At 46.3% G+C, this 26,149-nt stretch overlaps 1 protein-coding gene across 2 annotated transcripts in view; it reads left to right on the top strand.

The window, feature by feature from the left end:
• Positions 1-15,156: 15,156 nt before the first annotated feature.
• Positions 15,157-26,149, top strand: part of Sesn3 (sestrin 3) — a 34,076-nt gene continuing 23,083 nt past the window's right edge. The window contains exons 1-4 of one of the 2 annotated variants that reach the window (XM_090319206.1): positions 15,157-15,345; positions 21,633-21,698; positions 22,702-22,899; positions 25,121-25,303. In XM_090319206.1, coding sequence (XP_090175332.1) covers positions 15,280-15,345; positions 21,633-21,698; positions 22,702-22,899; positions 25,121-25,303 — 513 coding nt within the window. In that variant the 5' untranslated portion in view covers positions 15,157-15,279. The remainder of the gene's footprint in view (positions 15,346-21,632; positions 21,699-22,701; positions 22,900-25,120; positions 25,304-26,149) is intronic. The other variant, XM_090319207.1, reaches the window with a different exon arrangement.

Below are 26,149 nucleotides of genomic sequence, written 5' to 3'. Positions count from 1 at the left end.
GCATTGTGTAGCCTCTGAATAACAAAATCCAGCACACCTTATCCCCTGACTTTCTAGCCTCCTCTCACACGGCTATCCCTGCTGTTCACCGCTCCATGCCTCCAGACACATCTTCATTCTCCTTGGAACCCTCTGTACCATCTCAGGCCCTTTCCCCTCTCCTTAGGACTTAGGTGGTCACCACTTTATGTGACACTTGACTGTGTGACTACGTGCGAAGGCAGAAGACACAGCACACCAGAAAACATCAACACTCAAAGTATGGTCTCCACTGAATGCATATTGCTTATGCACCATTATAAAGTTAAGAAGGGTTTCTTTTTTTGTTTGGTTTGGTTTGGTTTGGTTTTTTTCCCGTCCCTGGGCTTGAGCTCAGGGCCTGAACAGTGTCCTTGGGCTCTCTCAAGGCCAAAGCTCTACCACTTGAGCCACAGCACCACTTCTGGCTTCTTCTATGTATGTGGTTCCATGGAATTGAATCCAGGTCTTTGTGCATGCTAGGTAAGCACTCTACCACTAGGCCAAACTCTCAGCCCAGAAGTTTTAAGATGGTCTGAGACCATCTGGATCCTCCTTACTCACTGACAAAAGTCTCAAGCCCTTTTGAGCGGAACTTGGAGAAGAACAAGTGAAAGCAGAGGCATTGCTCTTCAGTGGAAGTTTATGTTTAGAACAGTAACAGTAACCCACCCCACCTCCCTTTCATCCCCTACTTTCCCTTGAGCAGGTTACCAGAATCTGGTTCTGATCATCTACAGACCACATCTTAGAAGAAACTGCTCTGCTGAGGACTGTGCTTTTTGTGTTTGTAACCAGGTCTTCCTTTTCTTTCCATTGGAGCCAGGCACTTCCAGGATCTGTCTGGGATCTGCCCCTTCTCTCTGGTTCTAACAGGACCACACCTCCTGTCCAGATCTCCCAAGGCCTGCCACCACTCATCTTTACTGCAAGCATCCTCAGAGAAAGAGAAAGCCAAGTGCCAAGCGCTGACTGGTGCACCCAGGCATCAGAAATAAATAATAAAAATATAAAATTCCATGCTGTGTTCAACATGAAGCTCCATGGGGGATGTAAGGCTCCCGCGTAAGGGTAGCCTGCAGGAGGGCTGTGTAAAAAAAAAAAAAACAAAGTGCCTTTTTTCCCCCTCTCACTTGCAAACAGTGACAGAAAAATTTGTTTATGCCTTGTCATGAAGACAACCCAAATAGTGCCCAGCCTGCATCAGCAGCTTTGCCTGGATTTTGTCATCGTCAGTCCCTCTGGTATTCAGAAGAGATGTGGGCTCAAAAGGGCCAGTAGAGTTTAATTTCTGAGTCTCTTAAGCCTTTCCTTGGAGGCACTGCCAAATCCCTAGGAGCAGCATCTGAGGTGTTGATTTGCTTTTCCTGAGTTCACAGCCGGCCAGCCCTGCTTGTGGCACCGTGACAGTTCATGTGCACTGGCTGTGCTTTAGCATCTGCAGCTCCAGGGTTAGGAAGGATGGGTTCTTTACAATTCCCCCCTGTATCTGCTTGAGTTACTTTCCAAGTGCTTGCTTCTGTTCTGTTGATTCATTCTCTGCAGCTTTGTTTTTCTGGGCTGGTAAACACAGAGCTGAGGAGTTAGGGATTTAGCTGCTCTGAATTTCCACTGTCTTTTCTTAATTATCTCTGAATCTCAAAATGGTCCTAAATACTTCTCCCTCACAGGCAAACACAATCCCCTGCCCTTTGGTGCAGTGTGTTCATGACTGTGGCCCCGCATGGTCCAGACGGAAAGATAATCAGCTCAGCAAGTACAACATATTGGATAGACTCAGTGGCTAGCAGCGGCCACAGTACTGTGTGTGAGTGTGTGTGAAAACACACATGTGTGTAAGAAAGAGAGAATATTACTGGAAAACACTACTTTGCAGCAGACACCACTTAGATCTTAAAGGTTGGAAAGTTGCTCCAGATCACTCAGTGACGAGTTCTGTCACCTATCTCTCATCTTCTCTAGACTATAAAATGCTGTCTTTGATTTACAATAGAACAAAACGTAGATTCATAAGGCCATATAGAATGACACTAAATGAAAGGACCTCCAGGATATAGAAACAAAAGCTACATAATGAGTGATTGTTGTCCTTAAGGTACTATGTTATCTTTCATCTCTTTTGCTGTCCCTTGGTTATCTCATATTGTTACAGTATTTCACCTTGTTATCTGATATATTGGATATATTTGTATTTGGTTATTTGAAATCAGATAGGGATGGGGGGTAAACAAGATGAGGGGCAGGGGTTGTGGGAGGGAAATGGGGACCAAGACATGAGAAAGGGTATCAATGTATGTGAAGTAATGCACCTTCTATCTATAATGTAACCCTTCTATTAATTACAATAAAATATATATGAAAAATGCTGTCTTTGAACTAGCTCTAAATATTGATACTATCTATTATTCTGTTCATTCCAAAAACTGAAGTTCAAAAATATTTTGAAGTTCTATAATGAGTTATATTAATATTCAAGTTCTATCAGCATCTTTGTACTTTTTTTTTGTGGGTCATAGGGCTTGAACTCGGCCTGGGTGCTGTCAGTTACAGCTGATTAAGTAAAGATACAATAGTATCCCTCAATGGGTCAAAAGAGATTAAAATGACTAGGAATTGGTGTCACTTGAAAAGTTCATCCCTTGTAAGCTATTTAAGACTTTGCATCCTATATTCATTAATAATTATATTTTCCAGCTTGAAAAATAAGATGTCATCACTGAATCTATATTTCTTATATTTCTAGTGAGGCTATGCCTTTGTTGTATATTTATTATGCATAAACATTGAATTTTTAAATTTCTGTTAGAGGCTTTTTCTAATTGAAGAAGTTTCTCATTTCCTATTTCTTTATAGCTTGAGAAACTGGGTATCAAAAATATTCCCTGAAAAGCCTTAATATTGCCTTTTAGTATCCTTAAAAATCAAGGTTGAACTTTTATTTTTTTAATTTTATTTATTTATTTATTTTGCCAGTCCTGGGCTTGAGCTCAGGGCCTGAGAACTGTCCTTGGATTTTCTCAAGGCTAGAGCTCTACCACTTGAGCCTCAGCACCACTTCTGGCTTTTTTCTATGTATGTGGTACCGAGGAATCGAACCCAGGTCTTCATGCATGCTAGGCAAGCACTTTAACCACTAGGCCAAACTCCCGGCCCCAAGGTTGAACTTTTAATGCTTCTAGCTTTCAGAAATCTAGGTATATCAAAATAGGCTTATTCTCTGCACCAAGAGCTTGGAATAACCTGGGAACAAAATTGAACAGAAAGTATCAAAATTTGTTGGTCTCTTGTCACAAGAAAGTTAAGCATAGTTATCAAAAGTTCAGAGGAGTTTTTTCTAGAAAATATTTTAAAGCTCCAGGTTTACCATCTAGGGCAACTTATTTTGCTGTGAGATATGTTACTTATCTCACTGAATCCTATATGGACGAAGTATTTCAAAGTGGTTTACAAAGATTTTTAGTAAACTACCCATCATCATTAGACATGAGCTCGTAGGTCCAGTTACACACAAGTGGTTATGAAACACCATGAGCCCCAGATTACTGCTAACAGTCTCAAAACCTGTAAATCGCACTCTGTCCTGCTACACTCTTACCATCACCTCAAGTTATTTACTTGAGCTGTAGAAGGATTTGATGTCAGATTAGAAGAGGCAACTGAAACAAATACTGGTAAGTGACATTTCCCCTAGAGGATTTTAGTCCTTGTGAGTCACCTCAAGCCCTCTCCTCTGGCCACCACAGTGGCCTTACCTTTACTTTCACAAGAAAGAGAATTTTCTTCCAGAGATATCTAGCACCTGGGTGATAGTGGAAGACATCCATAATCTTAGGAATCACTATATGTATTATTTTGCCACGTTTGCAGTAACAAAGCTCCACAAACTAGATGGTTTAAAACATGAACTTCTGCAATGTAGAAATCTAGGGCCAAGTTCACTCTAAAATCTCTAGCGGAAGCCTTTTCCTCTCTCTAGCATTAGTCCACTGTCTACACAGAACTCCAAGGAGCCAGGCGAGGTGGCTCATGCCTGTGATCCTAGCTACTCTGGAGGCTGAGATCTGGGATCAAGGTTCAAAGCCAGCCCTGGCACAAAAGGACCTGAGTCTCTTATCTCCAATTAATCTCTAGAAAATGTGAAGTGGGGCTTGGCTCAAGGGTAGGATGGGTAGCCTTGAGCTGAAGAGCTCAGGGACAGTGTCCGAGTTCAAGCATCATGACACACCAAATAAAAAATAAAAAAAAAAAAAAAAGAAAGAAAAGAAGGGCCGGGAATTTGGCCTAGTGGTTGAGTGCTTGCCTAGCATGCATGAAGACCCAGGTTTGATTCCTCGGTACCACATACATAGAAAAAAGCTGGAAATGGTGCTGAGGCTCAAGTGGTAGAGCTCTAGCCTTGAGAAAGTCCAAGGACAGTGCTCAGGCCCTGAGCTCAAGCCCAGGTCTGGCAAAAAAAGAAAAAAGAACTCCATGGAGTTTTTGCTCTGGCTGCCCTCCCTAGCCATGAGAGGAGGGACTCTACACACATCTTCATTACATTTCCCACCAACCTACTTCCAGTGAAGTCAGAGCTTAATCCACACCATTTAACCCACAATACCATGTCTAAATGCTCTGATACAGAATTATAGTATGTTAGGATGGCGTTGATTTGTCTAAATACAGACATGTCTTTATCTGTTAGGGCTAAATACAGGGACCAGTTTATTGAAAGATGGATAGGTCTTATCTCTTGGTTAGGCCGGGCTGCAGTTTAGGTATTTGCCACGTTCTTTTCTTTCCTTCCTTCTTTCTTTTTCTTTCTTTTGTCATGGGGCTTGAACTCTGGGCCTGGGCACTGTCTCTGAGCTCTTCCGCTAAAGGTTACTGCCCTACCCCTTAAGCCACAGCTCCACTTCCGATTTTTTAATTGGAGATGTGTCTCGTGGACTTGAGTGCCTTGGCTGTCTTTGAACAGAGATCCTCAGATCTCAGCCTCCTGAGTAGCTAGGATTACAGGCGTGAGCCACTGCGATCCCTCTGCAGAACATTTTCTAAACTCCTGTGGTTAACTGGGAACCTCAACCTCTTGAGGATGTCCCAATGCAGAAAGGAATGGTGACAACGCTGGCACATACATGTCACATTTTATCTTTCTAATAAAGATGATTGTACAACCAATCAGTGGGAGGCAGAGTGAAGCTTACATCACACGAAAGTCACTTTTGTTTGGAGGGCCAGTCTAAACTGAAGTTTAATTCTGTCCTTGCAGTACGGATTTGTTGAGTAAATGAATGTTAGAGTCAACAAGGCTTCCCAGGTTTGCCTAGGAACCTTCAGGGGGCAGCATGTTTCTTCAGGGCTTGGAGAGAACCTTTTACATGCTAATCACAAATCCCAAAGCCCTGGTGAAGGGGGGTCTCTCTGGCCTTGTGCTTGCCAACAGCTTGTTTATTTCCAGTTTCAAGGGGTTAGAGAACCCATGAGTTACTGGGTGGCCATTCGTTCTGCCTGTGGTCGGTGAGAAGCTTTCTTCACAGCCACCCTTGGAACCGAGCCCTGCCCCAGTTTCCCCCTGCGCAGTGGAGTTCGGCCTGAGCTGCAGAGGTGGCGATCGAGCTGGGGTGCAATTGCAGGACAGCCGGAACTGACCCACGCCAAGGACGCGGCTTTTCTCTCGGTGGTCAAATCCGGTGTTCTCCGGAGTTCGGAGCTCGAACGAGCGCACGCTTACAAACCGTGTTCCTGTTAGTAAGGACGAAAACTCGGCGGGGAGAAAGGCGTGGCGGTCGTGGCTCACCCGTCCCCGTTCAAGCGCTCCCCGACACGCACCCCGGCCCGCCAGGCCTCCGTCAGCTCCGTGGGCTGGGAGCCTCGGGGAGGCGTGACGGCCCGCGGAGACGCTGCGCGGCGCGTCCTTTCCCGGGGCGCCTTCCCGGGACACACGTCTGGAGCGAGCGTCCCGCTTTCCGAAGCCCTGCGCGGCGTGGGCACGGCCTTCCTCCCCGCGTCGAGCTCGCCACCGCACACTGCGCAGCGACCGGGGGAGTCGACCGGGAGTCGGACTTCCCGAGCAGGAGCGAGCGCGGCGGCTGCAGACTGCCGGGCGCTGCACCGAGACTGGACGCGTCGCGGACGAGCTCCCGCGGGGCGCCGCGCTTCACGCGCCGGCGGCCTCCGCGTGCCGGGGCCCACGAGCGCTGCCGCCTCCCTGCGAACGAGGGAGGGCCGAGGGCGCAGTCCGGACCCGCTCCGGTTCCCGCTGCCGCCCGCGGTGCGTCTCCCAGCCGCTGCCGCCCGATTGGTGCGTCTCCCAGCCGCTGACCCCCGATTGGTGCGTCTGCCAGCCGCTGGCATCCGATTGGTGCGTCTCCCAGCCGCTGGCGTCCGATTGGTGCGTCTCCCAGCCGCTGACGCCCGATTGGTGCGTCTCCCAGCCGCTGGCATCCGATTGGTGCGTCTCCCCCAGCCGCTGGCATCCGATTGGTGCGTGTCCAGCCGCTGACGTCATCCGGTTGCTGGGCGGAACTCCTCGGCTCGGCCTTCGAGCCTGACTTCCTGTGAGAGGGCAGCGTCTCCAGTGCGACGGCGGCTTGCAGCTGGGCCCGGGCGCAGCCCCTTTGTCGGCGATCGCCCCGTCTTCCGGATCCTTGGTGCAGTGACCCAGGCCCCCATCCGCATCGGCTCCCGCGTGGTACTCCGCCCGCACCCCGCACCCTCTAGAATCTAACGTGCTCTTCACCTGCCACGTCCAGCAGTGAGTGACTGTCTACCGTCCAGCACCCGCGGCCTGGCCTGGCCGGAAGCGGATGGCCAAGGCCAGCTCGTCCAGGGTCCTGTCCAGTTGCAAAGCACTTTGGGTTTGGGGAGTGTGTGTGTGTGTGTGTGTGTGTGTGTGTGTGTGTGTGTGTGTGTTAGTTAGGATTGAGCCTTGAACACAGGACCTGGGGTGTGTGTGTGGACTGAGCCTTGAACTCAGGACCTGGGGTGTGTGTGTGTGTGTGTGTGTGTGTGTGTGTGTGTGTGTGTTAGGACTGAGCCTTGAACTCAGGACCTGGTGTGTGTGTTAGGACTGAGCCTTGAACTCAGGATCTGGTGTGTGTGTGTGTGTGTTAGGACTGAGCCATGAACTCAGGACCTGGTGTGTGTGTGTGTGTGTGTGTGTGTGTGTGTGTGTGTGTTAGGATTGAGCCTTGAACACAGGACCTGGGGTGTGTGTGTGGACTGAGCCTTGAACTCAGGACCTGGGGTGTGTGTGTGTGTGTGTGTGTGTGTGTGTGTGTGTGTTAGGACTGAGCCTTGAACTCAGGACCTGGTGTGTGTGTGCGTGTGTGTGTGTGTGTGTGTGTGTGTTAGGACTGAGCCTTGAACTCAGGACCTGGTGTGTGTGTTAGGACTGAGCCTTGAACTCAGGATCTGGTGTGTGTGTGTGTGTGTGTTAGGACTGAGCCATGAACTCAGGACCTGGTGTGTGTGTGTGTGTGTGTGTGTGTGTGTGTGTGTGTGTGTTAGGACTGAGCCATGAACTCAGGACCTGGTGTGTGTGTGTGTGTGTGTGTGTGTGTGTGTTAGGACTGAGCCTTGAACTCAGGACCTGGTGTGTGTGTGTGTTAGGACTGAGCCTTGAACTCAGGACCTGGTGTGTGTGTGTGTGTGTGTGTGTGTGTGTGTGTGTGTTAGGACTGAGCCTTGAACTCAGGACCTGGTGTGTGTGTGTGTGTGTGTGTGTGTGTGTGTGTTAGGACTGAGCCTTGAACTCAGGACCTGGTGTGTGTGTGTGTGTTAGGACTGAGCCTTGAACTCAGGACCTGGCTGCTGTTCTTAGCTTTTTCACTTGAGGCTAATGCACTACCACTTGAGCCACACTTCTGCTTTTGGCTTTTTGCTGGTTAACTGGAGATGAGTCCCTGGTCCCCCCAAATTACTGCAGAGGTGGCCTTCAAAGGTCAGTCTTCAGATCTCAGATTAAGTAGCTAGGATGACAGGTATGAACCGCCAGCACTTGGTGCTGCAGAGCTCATGTTGTGTCTTATGTCTCTACCAAGAAGCTACTATGAGTTAGGTACTAGTACTCTTCTCATTTTATAGAAACTACCACTACTTTTTATAGCAAAGTCTTCAATTCTTTGCTCATAAATAAAAAGGTTGACACTTAAACTTTGGCTTGGGGGGGGGCGGGTCATGGGCTTGAACTTGGCTTTGGTGCTGTCCCTGAGCTCTTCAGCTCAAGGCTACCACCCTACCCTTGAGTCAAGCCCCACTTCCTGTTTTCTAGAGGTTAATTGGAGATAAGAGTCTCAGGTCCTTTTGTGCCTGGGTTGGCTTTGAACCTTGATCCTCAGATCTCAGCCTCCTGAGTAGTTAGGATTACAGGTGTGAGCCACCGTGCCTGGCTTAACTTTGTCTTTTTGAGCCTAATTTCTGAGTTTTTTCACTGGAACTCTTTCCTATCCCCAGGAATGGAAACTAAGTAATTTGTTGGGATCAGTCCAAAGTGAGTAGATAAACCCGCACCAGCAATTCTTGTTCTCCATAAGAGGCCTTTTCTTCTAAGCCTCTTAGCAACACTCAAGATAACCTCTTATTCTTCACATTTGCTTTAAAGATGCTCTTAGCCAGATATTTTAGAAATCTCTTAGCTTTTACTAGATTTTACTGAAGTGTGGCTTTGAGAAAAAATTAAAGCCTAATAATTCAAACTCACATTTGCATGTCTTACATAAGAGTAATTACTATAATTACTGTAAGAGTAAGATTATCCAGTTACAGGCTTATTTTAGGTTTTAATGGAATGACTTTGACAGAACAGAAATAGAAGGCTTAGTAACCAGTTCAGTAACTCAGATGGCAGAGACATTTCCAAGATGGACAGCAGGCTCCTCCTCGGCTCTGCTGAGGCACTGGATCTCTGTTGTTTACCTCTGGCTGGGATGTTAACCACCTCCGCTTAGCTTTCATCTCGCCTAACCCAGCTTTCTCTTTCATCTCATTCACTGCTGCAAACCTTTCCTATCTTCAACTTCTAATACACAGTTGAAATGCCTTAGCTTCCATAAGTAAGGTTTTTTTTTTTTCCTTAGAGGGAGAGAGGGAGAGAAAGGGAGAAAGAGAGAGAGAGAGAGAGAGAGAGAGAGAGAGAGAGAGAGAGAGAGAGAGAGAGAGAGAGAGGGAGGGAGGGGGAGAGAGAGAGAGAGAGGGAGAGGAGACAGCCAAGGGCCAAGATCACGGCACACACACACACACACACACACACACACACACACACACGCACTGTGGGTTACTCCATGAAACTGCCCCACTGCCTTGCCCACAGCTCCCCTTCACCTGCCTTCACAAAGATTTGTGAGAATAAACTGTGAGAGGAAGCATCACCTAACCATCACACTTGGTGCAAAAACTCCTTGTCCCTTCCATGAGTGAGACAGATAGCAACCCAAGGGCACACCATCAACTCCAGTCTCCTGTGCATGTGCTCAGTCATCCCGAGCATCTCCATCCCATTATTCTTCTTGGAAAAGGCTCCATATTAGAAACACGATTGCTATGGCTGTGCAGATCATTGCTGACAATTTCCAGTTATACTCAGTAGTCTACTTCCTCTCTACCTCCTCTAAAAGAAACCTGCTTCTTCATGTATTGCTTCTCCCCTCATCAGATTTCTGTTGCCTATGGAGAACCATTAATAAAGTTGCCAGGCACCAGTGGCTCATATCTGTCATCCTAGCTACTCATGAGGCGGATAGATATAAATAGATAGGTAGATAGGTAGGAGAGATGTATGTATAGTTTTGTGTGTGTGTGTGTGTGTGTGTGTGTGTGTGTGTGTGTGTGTGTGTACCGTGTCTTGAATTTGGAGACTTGGGCTCTTGTTCAGCTTCTTGCTCACAGATGGCACTCTACCAATTAGTCACATCACCTTATCTCCAGTCTGGCATTTAGCTGGTTAATTTCCAAATACAGCCTCGCAGGCTTTTCTGTCCTGACTCCAGAGTATCCACCTACCCCAGCCACTTCTCCCAGGAATCGTTTTTGATAAACAACAGGATATTTTGATAAATATGCAGTAGCTTGAGTTCTTAGTTTTTCAAACAAGGAAGCAAAGAAGGCATTTTCCTAAGGACCAGTTCAGACTCACAAACAGACTTCTATGAACAGAAGGCAGTCCTAAAGGGAGAAATAAGAAGCTGGGTGCTGGATCCCAGCTGTCCGTGCCCTGCACTTCACATCTCCCATTGGACCCTCTTAGCCAAGCCCTGTATTTGTAAAAGCAAGATCTACTTACAAAAGGGCTAGGTTCTTACCTGAGCCATAAGAAATACACTGGACAGATTACCATCTACATTTTGCTTGAATCACAAAAGGCAGTTGCCTCTGCAGAGAACTGGAATTGTTAAGCTGTAATTAGGCAAACCTCTTGAATTATTTTGAAGTACTCTACCTCAGAGTTCCAGCTGTTAAATAGGAATACAATTTCCTTTTCAATTAACTGAAAAACTGCAATTCTTTAGCTAAGAGCTTAAAGAATGGTTCCTATCTTTAGTCAGAAGAAAGAGAATTTGTTGAAAGCAGCGTCCATAAAGGTATACATTTGTGTGTATGTTTATGCACATGTGTGTATTTGTGAGGAAGTTCTACTCACCAGTATACACGTGAAAGGCAGAGTAGCCACTGCTTTTACGCTCTGAAGAGAAATGGAAAGGAGACATACCTTCTTATCACCACATTGCCCTGAGCCATTGATTCTTCACTATTCCATGGTACTCTGACAGACACTGAGATCTCTATCTTAGAATGTGATTGGATAGACTAAAAGAAGACAAAACACAATTGTAGTAAAAAATGTTTAGTGATAAGCCTTACATTGTACAAAGAACTCAAGTCCTTTTTATTTTTTTTGTGCCAGTCCTGGGGCTTGAAATCAGGGCCTGAGTCTTGTCCTTGGGCTTTCCTCAAGGTTAGAGCTCTACCACCACCTGAGCCACAGCATCACTTCTGGCTTTTTTTTTTTTTTTTTTTTTTTTGCCAGTCACGGGGCTTTTACTCAGGGCCTGAGCACTGTCCTTGGACACTTTTTGCTCAAGGCGAACACTTTTACCACTCAAGCTCCATTTCTGGCTTTTTCTGAGTGTATGATACTGAGGAATCGAATCCAGGGCTTCATGCATGCTAGGCAAACACTCTACCACTAGGCTGCGTTCCCAGCCCCGATTTCAGGCTTTTTACATACGTGGTACTAAGGAACTGAACCCAGGTCTTTGTGCCGTGCATGCTAGGCAAGCACTCTACCACTAGGCCAAACTCCCAGCCCCTTAAGGCCTTTTAAAACCAAAACAAACTGTCTTGGTAAATGGTATCAGGATACCTAAAACATTAAAATGTAAGTAAATTTCAATTTGTGTTGGAAAATACATATTGCTGTTCTGGAATTTGAACTTAGGTCCTGGCCCTTGTCAGGAAAACATTCTACCACTTGAGCCATGCCTCCTGACTAAAACAACCTTTTTTTTAATGCACCTTGGTAAGAATAATGTTCTTGAGTAGGTGGAATGGGAATTAAAGCGGTGGCCTGTTTGAGAGCTGGTATTATTTCTTCATTGGTATAGGATTTGTCTCATGCTGTAGGAAAAAAATAGCAAGAATTGAATTAAGAGCTCCACAGCAATCATCAATGTACAGTTCTGTGGAGCTCAAATTATAGCATTTGTGAATCTGTAAATGCAGCACTTTCTCCGCAATCCAGATACATTGGGTAACCCCAGAGAAGGAGAAAGATACTCTGAAAAGGCAAAATGACCTGTTGTCCCAACAAATACAATTGAAAGTATCTTTAGTAATTGATTTTTCATATTGAATTCTTCCTTAGGAGCCAGATAGGGGTTGAGTTCTTAGGGTGGTAGATAGTTACATTTGTCAGGTAGTGGGTACATTGCTTCTTGAACATTGATATCCCCTCCCATGTTTGGTACAGTGAGAGTTTCTAAGGAAGAAAACAATTTCCCTTCCAAAAGCCACAGCATATTAGTAACTGATTGATACCTGCAAAGAAGCTGAGCATATAAGATTCCCCTCAGCTTCCTCACACACCTGATGAGTGGCAAGAGCTTTCATTTTTCAAGAAAAAGATAAGCCCCAAAGTGACCATCATGAATATGGTCAGTGTCAGAGAGGGACTTGGCGATAAAGTTATGATCTTGACATTTCCACTCAGCAGCAGTGGCTTCTGTGAGCAAGTCTACTCCCAGATATTAATTGAAACCCTTTTATAGGATCCTACAGCTGTTACTAAGGATTCAAAAGAGATGCCCTGCAAGCGTATAGACTAGATCTAGAAAAGTAAGGATACAAACTGATTACTTTCTCCAAGACTTGCTTCAAGCACTTAATTTGAGCTGAGCTAGGAGCCAAGAATACAAAATGTAACCCCAACCCTGTCTTTTTTTTTTTTTTTTTTTTTTTTTTTTTTTTTTTTTTTTTGCCAGTCCTGGGCACTGTCCTTGGACTTTCTCAAGGCTAGAGCTCCACCACTTGAGCCCCAGCACCACTTCCGGCTTTTTTCTACATGTGGTACCAGGGAATCGAACCTGGGTCTTCACGCATGCTAGGCAAGCACTTTAACCACTAGGCCAAACTCCCGGCCCCAACCCTGTCTTTAAGATGCTCCAAGTCCAGAGAATAGAGTTCACGCCAATCATTCCAGAAGTGAGTTGGATGGAGAGGAAGGGGTGCAGGGGGCACCAGAGATATTGGACAAATAGTTGAGTCTGCCAAGAAGTCTTTTGTGACTAAGTAGAAGGAGAGCAGGCACTAAAAGCAGGTATAGATGGGAGATGGGCGGCCCTACTCAGTAGATTGAGATCTAAGCCATGCTATTCCCTGTATTCATTCACAAGTCTTTTCACAAAATATCCTTAGCAAGTTGCCCCAAAACATTAAAATGTATCCATATCTCCTGACTCTGAAGTGCTCCACCTAGAAACCAGAAATTCTGACAGATGCTTATATCGGAGGTAGCTTATCTCAGCACCCTGTAGCCACAAAGTGCTGTATCTGTGTGCTCAAGAACAGAATAATGACTAAGTCAAGTTATGGGATTCCTGCATCCTATTATTGTTTTTGCATTCCTTGTTTTAAAGTATCACATTTGAAAGAATACTTCAAAATGGACACGATCGTGGGTTCGAATTTATATATAAGATGTTTAATGAAAAACGATCCTAATTTTGTAATTAAAAAGTAGTTCTCAACATTGCTTGCAACTTTGACCCATGTCCTAATTTTCTAAACTTCTTCCTGGTTTACACATAACAGGCAATGATAGAGGTAGAGGGTCTCTTTGGCTGGTCAAAACTGGATTTTCCCCCCTTATCAGTGTTGTCCTGCACTGGCAAATCCCATGCTATCTAAATTGCACTCTTTGTGGTATCCAGGATGACTGGAAGAGGAAGCAAGGCCAAGTGAAGGCTGAAGAGAAGTAAGGGCGGGTAACAAGCACAATGGCAGCCTGGTGTGAGGGTGCTCGCCGCATTCCCCCAGCGGGCGGTCCAGGGATGGCGTGTGGTCCTGCCGCTCAGGAGGAGGACGGCGCCGGGCAGAGCTCGGCAGTACAGAGGGTCGAGGAGCTGGCCGGCAGCACGACGCACGGGGGTCCTCAGATGGCGTCCTGGCACGCACTGAGCGTGCTGACGGCCCTCTCGGGATTCCATGAAGGAAGGACTTGTTTGTAAAAGGGTTTTGGAAGGTGATTGGAAGAGTGCCTTGGTGGGGCGGGGGAAGAGGGAACATCCTTAGAGAAGGTTCGCTCTCGGCACAAATCCTCCTTAGAAGACAAAACCAGCCGGGACGGAGCTCGAGACGCGGGGACGCGGGGACACGTGTGTGCCTGGGCTCCCGGTTTCTGCCCGGCTGGCTGTGCTTGCTCTAGTGTCTTGTAATCGCACGTGGTGCGTGCCTGTCCACCCAGCGCCGCCCGCAGCCGGCGCCCGGCTCGCGCTCCCGCGGGGCTCCTCTTCCCGGGTGGACTGCGCTGGCCTCCAGCCGCCAGGAACTGGGAGGCCCCAGCCGGTCGTCCAGGTTCTACGACACCCCAGCTCCACATGTCCCCAAGGAAGCGGGGTCTGTTGTGTTAACTGGGAAGAAAAAGACATGCAAGCCTGCTCAAGTTCTTTGCGATCACTCGGCAGATTCCCTGGAAATGGAGTCCCCAGAGCTGGGGCGCCGCGCTCAGCAGGGATCCAGGCCAGGGCACGCGCTGCGGAGCAGGGTGCAGGCGGGGGCCGGGGGGGGGGGGGACCCGGTCCAGAGCCCTGGCTTCCTGCCCTACGCCCCCAGCCTGCCCACCCTCCTCCCTGTCCGGTCCCACCGCTGCGCCCCTCCCTCCTCCGTGCGCCCCCCCCCAGGCGTGGACGCCAGCCTCTCCCGGGCCGCCCCCGGGAGGACCTGGGGGACAGGACTCCGCGCCCTCATCCCGTACAGTAGAGGAACGCTCCTTGATTGCGCTGGGGTCTGCAGGGCTTTCCAGAGGGGACCCTGCCGCCCAGAGGCGCCCCCCCACCTCCGAGCCCCCGGAGGAGGGCACAAGAAACCCTCCCGCACCAAGAAGGTCGCTTCGTTGAGAGGTTTGAACCGAAGGTGCAGGGGCAGAGCCCACCCCGGACCTCCCGGGCCAGGGAGCTTCCACCTACGGTCCCCACTCTTCACCATTTCCAAGAAGGACCAACCTAGGAGAGGGGCGTGGTCGGCTCGGGGGATAATTTGCATATGTTACTTCTCTCCCTCCCATTGGCAGAGCGGCATCCACGTAGTCCCGCCTCCTCCCTCAGTTCCCAGGCAGGGGGATAAACTTAACTTGCCCGGAGATTCGAGGCGGTCTCGGCCGCTGCGATTGGCGGGCGCGGCTCCCGGCCGGGCTCTGAAGCTCATTGGCTGTGGGCTGGCGCCAGGGGGCGTGGTCCGCGCGGAGTGACTGGCGGGCGGGGGCGGCGCCGGGCGCGGAGGCGGCGCGGGCGGCGAGCGGGGGGCGGGGCCGCACGGCGGCGGCGGCGGCGGCGGCTCGCCGGGGCCTGGCGGGGGCGGGGGGCGCGGATGGAGGCGGGAGGAGCGGCGGGACGGTGAGGAGCCGCCGCCGCCGTCGCCGCCGTCGCTCGGGCAGCTGCTCGCTCTCCGCCGGCGCCCCGGTCTCCCCGTTCCGCCGCGGGGACGCGGAGCTGCAGCGCGACGGCGGCGGAGCTCGGTCCGGCCCTGCGGCGGCGCGGCCGGCGGCGGTGACGGCGCGGCCCCGTCGAGATGAACCGAGGCGGCGGCAGCCCCTCCGCCGCCGCCCAGTACCTGCTCTGTTCCCACTGCCGGAAGGTGCGGCGGGAGGTGCGCGGGCCGGGGCGCGGGCGCGGGGCCGGGGGCGGGGGGCGCGGGGCCGGGGGCGAGGCCCGGGACGGCTGCCGTCTCCGCAGGCCCTCCCGGTGCCGGGCCGGGGGTCGCTGGCGGGAGGGAGCCGGGCTGCGCGGCCCGCGCCGGGCGGGGGGAGGTCGAGCACCCCGGGGCGCCGCGGCCCCCCGCGGGCCGGGCCGGCACGGCGTCCGCTTCGCCCCCGCGCGTTCTGGTGCGCGCGCCGAGCGAAGCCCGGGGACGAGGAGCTCCGGTCCGTCCGGACGAATGAATTAAAAGTGCTGACTGGAGCGGCGCGGCGCGGGGGGAGCCCGGGGGGAGCCCGCGCCGGGCGCCGGGCTCTCCACCCAGAACGGGCTGCTTCCCCCGCGGCGGCCGGGCGCCGGGCTCTCCACCCAGAACGGGCTGCTTCCCCCGCGGCGGCCGGGCGCCGCTGCTTCTCAGCCCCGTTGCCCGCAGCTGGACTTGGCTTTTTCCCGTGTTCCTGTGTGAGGAGTAAGTGCGGAGACGGCGCGGACTTGAGGCTGACCAGGTCGTTCAGTGCACCCTGGCGCCTCCCTCGTGAGGCAGGCGCGGAGGAGGGGGCGGGTGGTGGACCGCGCGGGTTCCTCCAGGCGCGCCGCGGGCCCCTGGGGAATGGCCGCCTCGAAGCGCTTTCACCGCAGGGCCGCCTCGCCCCCCCAACAGAAGCGCTGCCCAATTCAAACGGCAAAGGCGCGTCCGAGGGTGACAGACACAGTCGGCTCAGCCGCGGCGACTGCGGAGGAACGGCGCGCGTGAACGCCCTTTCACGACGGTGCAGTTGTGTGGCTAGCAAAACGTCGGGCGGTAGCGCTAGGCCTCCAGCCCTTCTTTTGTGAGAACTGGGACCGTGCGCCGTGCAGAGCTCCCGTTCTCCCTTCCTCTTGGTAACCCTTAGCAAGAGGAGGCGCGCCCAGAGGGGTGGTCGCGTCTCGGTTCTTAGACTGGCCGTGCCCGTCCCCGTCAGTGTTCCAGCTCCTCCTGACAACGCATGTTCAGTTTTGACTCCTGTGGGAGCATGAAGTCAGGGCAGAGGGAAACAGAAGAGTTTGTGCCGGTTGGAACGTGACTTGGCACCTTTGGAGGCTTGTGGATTGCCATTCCCAAGTGCTCTTAGGGAGATCAGCATCCAGAAGTTGAGACTCCTCATTCTAAAAAGAGCCTAGAAAGGTGTGCTTGCAAGAAAAGACATGGCTTTCTGATAAAAATACAAGTGAAATTCAGGTATAAGGTCTTTGAATTCTTCTTGTGCCTTCCCCTTAATGAAGTGTACAGATAGAAATTAGTCATAGCACTTTGAATTTATATTAGTGTAGTTCATCATGGAACAATGAAAATCAGGTGCATTTAGTATGAATTACTGTTTGCTGTTATATTCATTATGAGTGAGAAAAAGGGTCTTTTTCTGTCTATGAGCAGCTTCATTTGTGGAAGTATATTGTTGAATTTTTAGGAAACTTCAAAAGGATCCAAATTCACTTTCAAAGGAAATCATTTGGTTTAATGCAGTATCTAAATATTGAGTTGTGTGTTGTTTTCTTAGAAATGCCTTCACAATTCTAGTTCATTATCTTTCAAATACTTCCAAAGAATTCAGGATCTTGCAAAGAAAATTCTTAAAGTGTTAAATATGCCTAATTTGTAAGTTAGTTTTAGCAAAAATAGTGAAGAGGTAAACCACATAGAGAAATAGTTGAATAAACAAAACTCATCAAATCCATTATTCTTATTAAATCTAACTTGCTCTGCTATCAGTTACTTTAATAAAATTTTTATTTAAAAAAAAAAAGAAAGAAAAGGGCCGGGAGTGTAGCCTAGCAGTAGAGTGCTTGCCTAGGGTGCATGGATCCCTGAGTTTGATTCCCCTGCACTATATACATAGAAAAAGCCAGAAGAGGTGCTGTGGCTCAAGGGGTAGAGCTCTAGCTAGCCTTGAGAAAGCCCAAGGACAGTGCCCAGACCCTGAGTTTAAAGCCAGGACTGGCAAAAAAAAAAAAGTGGAGGCCCAGCTGCATCAAGGAAGCCAGGGAGTAGCGTGTGCTTACCACCCCGAAAACAGGGTGGACAGCAGGGTTGAATTTGTGGGTGCTACTTAAGCAGGCAGAACAGTTGTAGTGTTCAGTTGGAAGATTTGACATTTAAAGTACATGTGTAGGTCGTCCCAGTGAGGCACTTGCTGTGCTTGTGGCACTTTTTCACTCCTTTGTAATCACATATTTTGACAACTCTGAGTGTTCTGTAAGCAAAGATACTGTCAGAGTGCTAGGAATATTAAGCTGATTGTTACAAGCATGGCCTTTGTGGTCAGAATGGCCAGATGCTAGCAACTTTATGTGTTTCAAGCAATAGAATGGCTTTCCTTATACTATTGACTAGTCATTCATTTGTCTCTGTTAATTGTTTCATGTGTTGCAGGTTTTATATTATCATAGTCATTTTGACAATTTTTTAAAAATGCAGTTATACATTTGAAACCTTCAGGTATACTGTGCCCTCCTTAAGAGCAGCCTTTATTCTTACTAGATACTGAGCTTTAGCTTCAGGGAAAAAAGAATTCAGTTTTGGAAACCAGTTCATGATTGAAATCAAGTGTAACGATCTCTTGATATTATTGTTTATATTACAATATTGTAATTCATTTTGCATTTTTTTTGAGTCAGAGTCTGTCTGCCTCTTACCCTGTTGACTACACACTAGGTGTTTTCTCTCCATGTTCTGAGTATTTGGGATTATAGGTATGTGCTACCACCATGCATGGTTGAGATTAGTATTTTAATGCACATTTTGTTAGATTCCAGTGGGCTTTTCCATTTTAGATTATTTTTCTTTCAGAAAGAATCTTATTTTAAATTTCCATGGAGAAATGAACATGTGTTTTTTAAAGGAGAAATTAAACATTTAAATTAAACATTTCTTCTAAGGACAGATTGAGGATTAATGTGGTTATTTTCATTGCATAATATATATGTATGTATATATATATATATATATTTTTTTTTTTTTTTTTTTTGCCAGTCCTGGGCTTGAGCTCAGGGCCTGAGCATTGTCCTTGGACTTTCTCAAAGCTAGAGCTCTACCACTTGAGCCTCAGCACCACTTCCGGCTTTTTTTCTATGTATGTGGTACTGAGGAATTGAACCCAGGTCTTTGTGCATGCTAGGCAAGCACTCTACCACTAGGTCAAACTCCCAGCCAACATTGCATAATATTCTTAAAGAAATATTATTTTAGGTACTGGCACAAAGAAGTTTCCATTTAACAGTGCAGTTTATGGATACATTGTGTCTTCTATACTGGCTACCCTAGAAGCATGCACAGTTGCTGTAGTCTAAACTGGAGAAAGGTGCTTCTCTGGTGACCATTTTTCTATCTTCTTGGAGGAAAGCACTAATGCAGCACCTTAAATAGAACTGGCTCCATGGCAATGGCCAGTCAGTTTTTGACTTTGAGTCTTATCAAAAGGGACATTTAGTGGTGCTGTGGCTCAAGGGGTAGGGCCGTAGCCTTATGCTGAAGAGCTCAGGGACAACGCCCAGGCCCAGAGTTCAAGCCCTACAACCAACAAAAAAAAATTATTTTCAAAAGGAACATTTAGAAAAGCATTTTCATGTTCTTAAATAGCAATATGGCAAAGAGAAAGTGCAAGAATACATCTGTCAATTTCTTTTCTTTCTGTTTTTTTTGGTGGGTCATAGGGCTTGAACTTGGCCTGGGCGCTGTCCTTGAGCTCTTCATCTCAAGGCTACCACCCTCCCTTGAGCCAAGCCCTACTTCCCTTTTCTAGAGGTTAATTGGAGATAAGAGTCTCAGGTCCTTTTGAACCTTGATGCTCAGATCTCAGCTTCCTGAGTAGTTAGGATTACAGGCGTGAGCCACCCCCCCCCCTTCATCTGTCAATTTCTACATGACTAATTCACCTAGTGGAACTACCTCTCCTTCTTCCCCACCCCCACCCCAGCCCAGTGTTTTATCTGCTACACAACCTCTTCATCACTATTTGCAGATCTATGGGAAACTTGATTCAGGCTTCATTTTAGGGCTGGAGCTCATATCTGAGAGGAAAAAAAAAAGGGTCTTTATTCCTGGTGATATTTAAATGGAGATATCTCTGGAATATCAGAAGCAATTTCAAAGATTAAAAAAGAAAAGAGGGCCAGGAGTTTGGCCTAGTTAGAGTGCTTGCCTAGCATACACGAAGACCCGGGTTCGATTCCTCGGTACCACATACATAGAAAAAAGCTGGAAGTGATGCTGAGGCTCAAGCCTTGAGAAAAGCCCAAGGACAGTGCCTAGGCCCGAGCTCAAGCCCAGGACTGGGAAAAAAAAAAAAAAAAAAACATTAACCAAGTATGGCATTTTTTTGTGATCCCTCAACTTGTGGTCTTCTGCTCATTTTTCTGTTTACTAGACACGATTGACCATGCTGCTTCTTTGCCTCCCCTCCTTCAGGGGGCAGTCTTTTGATTCTGGCTGCCAGCACCCCCCTATACGAAGGCTGATGCTGGCACTGCTTCCCAAAGGCCGGGTCTTCTTTGATTCCTCCTGCACTCCAATTTATCTTTGTTCAGTTGGCTGTCTAGCTGACTCAACTTCATCTTCAAACATCACCAGTACATGTGAACCCTGTGATGAGGGGATTGGGAGAACAAATTATGGTCATAAATACCATGTAATGCTGGCAGCTTTAAGGTACAGATCCATATGGAAAAATCAGCATTTTTTTAAAAAAAATTTGATGTTTAATTTTTTTCCTTTTTAAGAAGACAGATATGGACTGCAAAGTCATCGGTACTAACTTCTGGGTGGTTGCATTATAAGAAATTATCTTTATAATCTACTTTTCTTTATTGCACTTTTTTTGGTTTGTCTTTTAGCATAAAACGTTGTTTTTTAAAATTTAAAAATTTTGCAATTTAGAAACAAGGGTAGGAAATGATTAGAAAGGGATGATTCCAAGAACAAACTCAAATGAGATGATATATTTGACTATACACTGATAAATGTTTCCACACCTACTAGATATCCATAGAAGCTGTGGTTCATTCACCAAGGCCATAATAATAGTACAGAAGTGGACTGTTTTTCATTATTGTTCGGGGTATAGATGGGTTTTGAGTTCCTCTGCCCTCTACCAAGAGCCACAGGACCAGCTCTATTTTGTTTTTCAGTGAACTAGTGATAGATATTTGTAAACATTTCTTTTATTTGAATCTAGGAAGACAATTATTGACAAATAGAGACATCTAAACTTGCTAGTCTCAGTAAAATATATTGATCCCAATAGAATATATCTTGCATTTTAAGAGTATAATGAGGTCCTGTTTTTTTCATTTTAAGTGTTATGGAAGTTTATTAATAGAGAAAACTACTACCTGTGATTAATATTATTTTCAGATGTGAGAGAAAATATTTCTCAGCATGAGAAAAGCTCTTGTGATTGAGAAGTGGCTGGGAAAGTATGACCCTCAAAGCTTTCATTGGGAAAAGACATTTAGGGGATTTAGCTGCATCTGACCAGAGTCACTGTGGTGTGATTACTATAACTATAAAATTAATCACTAAAAAATGGGAAGTGGGGCTGTAGCTCAAGGGCTATGGCAGTAGCCTTGAGCTGAAGAGCTCAGGGAGAGTGTCTAAGCCAAGTTCAAGCCCCATGACCCACAAAAAAAATTATATACCCTATTATAATATGATAGCAAGTAGAACCATAAGAATTAATGTTTTCTCTATTTCTTAAATTCAGCCAATCTCTATTTCAGGTGTTACAGTTTTTCAGGTATAGAAGTTTTATATTCATATACTTGCATTGTGTACAGAATGTAAAGATATCTCACAAGTGAAATAATTGCTGTAGGAAATTTGCATGCAATCCTTGTTTGAGTGTACTTTTGTTCTTAGTTCCAAAACATTAACAGAGGCTGCTGTACTAGTCTGCCCTCAGATTCAACTTTATCACAGTGGTTAGCAATGCACAGTCCTATCCAGTGTGAACGGTGTGCTGATGTAGGCTGTGGCAGAGGGAAACAGCACAGAATAGGAGTTTAGCTCTTTATCTGTCATCCACACAGTGACCCTATGAATTTGCTGATCTGGACCCAAACTCGTTCTGCTTTCACAGAATTCTCTTTATTCATTTCTTCTATGCATTTTAGTATCATAGGAATAGAAATTTACCTACTTAACTTTTCTTAGAAAATCATCATTAATATACAAAACTTTTCTTTTAAAAATAGGATAAAAGACTCAGAGTCTCTCAACCCTTGACCCGAGGACCAAGTGCCTTTATTCCAGAGAAGGAAGTAAGTGTGTCTGTCTGAAAACACATAGTTCGATTTAAAAAGAAAGGCAAACATGTTTAATGTGTCAGCAAAAATGTGTTTTACTCTGAAGTTTCTTATTCATATGTCAGAAAACCAGGAGGAAGAGGGCTGGGAGTGTGGCCTGGTGGTAGAGTGCTCCCCTAGCATGAATGAAGACCTGGGTTCAATTCCTTGGTACCACATACACAGAAAAAGCTGGAAATGGTGCTGTGGCTCAAGTGGTAGAACACTGGCCTTGGGCAAAACATGTCCAAGGACAGTACCCAGACCCTGAGTTCAAGCCCTAGTACCAGCAAATAGAAAATGAAACAGAATGTTGACAAATAAAAAAACAAAGGATCAGACTGGAAGCATTGTCTAATATAATCTAATTTCATTATTTTCACAAGCTGATGAGATCAAATGTAAATGTGTATAATCACATGCTGCTGCTTTTGCTCACTACAGATTGGTACAACAATGGCAGGCAATTGGTGTAACAATTTGCTTCAAATGCCTAGCAAAGCAGATGGAAACTTCTTCCCTCAGTTTTATACTGTGTGTTTAATGTTTGACAATTTAACATTTGTTGTTTAATAAATCATGATATCAAAGCCAAAACTGAATGGTATTTTTTAAAAAACTGTTTCTAGATGAGCAACTGCATAATTTAAGAGCCTGTTAACATCAAATGAATATTCATTTGCTTCATTCAGTAGCAGCAAAATTCATGTAAATCGGGTCTGTTGAAAGTGCGATACTTTTTTTCTTTGCTTGTCCTGGGGCTTGAACTCAGGGCCTGAGCATTGTCCTTGGACTTTCTCAAGGTTAGAGCTCTACCACTTGAGCCACAGCACCGTTTCCAGCTTTTTTCTACGTACTCCTGTGGTACCAAGGAATCGAACCTTGGTCTTTGTGCATGCTAGGCAAACATTCTACCACTAGGCCAAACTCCCAGCCCCAAAGGCACAACACTTATTTTGCGTTGTTTCTTGGTTCTAAGGTTGTCCATGCAAACACGGTGGATGAGCGAACGACCTTCCTGGTGGAGGAGTACTCAACCTCCGGCCGCCTGGACAACATCACGCAGGTCATGAGTCTGCACACGCAATACCTGGAGTCTTTTCTGAGGAGCCAGTTTTACATGCTGCGGATGGACGGCCCCCTCCCCCTGCCACACAGGCACTACATCGCAATAATGGTAGGCACAGGGCCTTCCCTCCTGAGATAGGACGTGCGTGCGAGTGTGTAAAGATAAGCTTAGAAACGTAACCTAAGAACAGTGCAGCTTTTCAAACATCAACTCCATTGATAAATGTTTCTTTTAAATCTCAGTGAACTCATTGTCTACCTTTAACAGATCCAAATAATATTTTACAGTTTTTTTATGTTTTTATTCTTGATTTATCTTTTTTTTTTTTTTTTTGCCAGTTCTGGAGCTTGAACTCAGTGCCTGAGCACTGTCTTTGGTTTTTTTCCTCAAGGCTAACACTACCATTTGAGCCCCAGCACCATTTCTGGCTTTTCTATGTATGTGGCACTGAGGAATTGAACCCAGGTCTTTGTGCATGCTAGGCAAGCACTCTACCACTAGGACAAACTCCCAGCCTTCTTTTTGTCATTGATAATTTCAAATTACTGGTTATTTTCCTTGGTCATTTATCTTATACATGAAAATGATCACTAATTTGGTCAGATAAGAAGAAAGTATCAGTGGTCACTAGTGGAGAGTCTGAATAGGAGAATTCTTCACTGGCTGTAACACTGTGAAGTATAGTTCTTATAGGCAGGCTATCTAGTAATTGTTAATCAGCCAGTGATGGGACTGAGGAGGAGACTCTCTAACCTAGGACGATGGGCAGCCAAAATGAACTAGTAAAAAGAAATAGTGCACCTGCTGGCTTGTTAATGGAGAAGCTTAGTGAAAACACAGCGTCAGTGCCGTGTGTTTGGGGGATTTAAGAGAACAGCTAGACTAACAGAGCTAGCAGAAATAGCTGGATTTAGTAGAGTAGTTTTTACCAAATGCCACTTGATTATCTTTTCTGTATTCTTACTGAAGTTTTGAACAACAAACAGCATTTCTAGAAGTATGAACTTGACTAAAACTATAATTTTAGCTTGAAATTTTAATGACAGTAAAGCTTGTAAAGACAATGTGTGGAAGCCAAGAAAGAGCCCACATAGAAAAATAAGAAAGGAAGACCGTTGGTACTTTACTCAGAAGCCACTGTGAAACAAGAGGTCAGAATTTGCTTTATTTGCCTTTACTTAGCTGTCTTCAGCAAAACTGTGCAAAGGACTCAGTGAGTTCCAGTGTCAGCTAAGTAGGGTGAGGGGATCAGGTCTGGCAGATATCTAAGAGAAGTGCTTGAGTTAGTCAGAGTTCTGAATTATTGAGGTACATATTAATAAGATATTGGTGTACTACAAAGAGAATGATATGTTTGCATAGTGGGTAGAGTATGTGTTTCCTTAAAATGACTTATCAACTGGGTTCTGGGTTCTGGATTAATTTATACCAAGTTCTGGAAGAGGTAATTGGCTTCATGTAATCATTATTGCTTTCTATAAGCACACAGATTCAAGAGCCTACTGCAGAAATATAATGTACATTTTCAAAGAAGATTGTTTTTTTTATTTAAAAAAATATATTTTTAAATTTTTTGTTAGTTCTGGGCTTGAGCTCAGGGCCTGAGCACTGTCCTTGGGCTTTCTGAAGGCTAGAGCTCTACCACTTGAGCGTCAGCACCACCTCTGGCTTTTTTCTATGTATGTGGTTCCAAGGAATCGAACCCTGGTCTTTGTGCATGCTAGGCAAGCATTCTATCACTAGGCCAAACTCCCGGCCTCATTCTGGTTTGTTTTTTTTTAAGTTATTAGTTATAAAAATATTATGCTGTGGGCCAGGAGTTTGGCCTAGTAGCAGAGTGCTTGCCTAATGTGCACAAAGACCTGGATTTGATTCCCCCGTACCATATACATAGAAAAAGCTAGAAGTGATATTCTGGCTCAAGTGGTGTAGCTCTAGCCTTGAGAAAACCCAAAGACAGTGCTCAGGCCCTGAACCCAAGCCCAGGACTGGACAAAAAAATACAAATTATGCTGGGCATTGGACATTACATGCCTGTAAAGCTAGTGATTCAGGAGGCTGAGATCTGAAGATCACGATTCAAAGCCAGCTAGGGCAAGAAAGTCTGTGATGGTCTTAGCTCCAGTTAACTTCCAAAAAGCTATGATTCAAAGTGGTAGAGCGTTAGTCTTAAGTGAAAAAGCTCAGAGACATTGCTAAGGCAGTGAATTTAAGTCTCCAGACCTAGACACCCACACAAAAATGTTAAATGGCTTCATCTAATTTATTTACAAATAGAATGAGGCTATTATGTTTGTTTTACCCATGAATTCTTTTCTTTATACCTTAGGCTGCAGCTAGACATCAGTGCTCTTACTTGATAAACATGCATGTGGATGAATTTTTAAAGACTGGAGGTATAGCTGAATGGCTGAATGGTTTGGAATATGTGCCACAAAGGCTGAAAAATCTTAATGAAATAAACAAGCTGCTAGCACACCGCCCCTGGCTGATCACAAAAGAACACATTCAGGTACTGAGTGTTTCTTTGGAACGAAAGGATACTTACTAATGCTTCTGAGTTATTATTTTAGTTAAAAACTTCAAAGACTTAATTTGAAACACTTGCATTTTAGAATCTTGAAAATGGAAAGTATTGTATTAGTAGGTGTAAAAAAGATAAATTTGAGCCAGGCGTGGTGGCTCATGCCTGTAATCCTAGATACACAGGAGGCTGAGATCTGAGGATCAAAGTTCAAAACCAGCCTGGGCACAAAAGAACCTGAGACTCTTATCTCCATTTAACCTCTAGAAAACGGGAAGTGGGGCTTGGCTCGTGGAGTAGGGCCGTAGCCTTCAGCTGAAGAGTTCAGGGACAGTATCCAGGCCAAGTTCAAGCCCCATGACCCACAAAAAAATAAAATAATAATTTAAAAACTGTATATAAATTTGAAAAGTCAACAGGTTTAACTACAGATGAATACTTTACTTCCATACGGGGTTGGTAAGGGGCCATGACACTGCAGGTGGGATGGGAAGGTCTCCAGCAGGCAGTGCCCAGTCCTCTGCTAGATCCTCGCATACACCTTTCCTCAGTGCATTACCTTCTGTAGGATCTGCCCTCTCTCCCCTCTGGGAGGGTCCGGATGAGATGAGTTCTAAACTCTTTGTAGTCCTAATAGTTCTTAACTTGAAGATGAACAGAAAGTGTTTATATAAATAAGAAGTGATTCTCCAGCTAGCGTGTGAAGTCTTAGAAGATGGTAGGAGCTAAGCCTAGATGAGAACTGAAGTGATGTCTAGTACAAGCACTTGGTCTCAGCCAGGCAAGGTTATTATAGAGTGGGCTGGCACACGAGGCCAAACTCCCAGCCCTGTT

This window comes from Megascapheus bottae, chromosome 27 (assembly GCF_031878675.1).
Source record: "Megascapheus bottae isolate mThoBot1 chromosome 27, mThoBot2.hap1, whole genome shotgun sequence".
Taxonomy (NCBI): Eukaryota; Metazoa; Chordata; class Mammalia; order Rodentia; family Geomyidae; genus Megascapheus; species Megascapheus bottae.
This window is presented reverse-complemented; position numbering and strand designations above follow the sequence as displayed.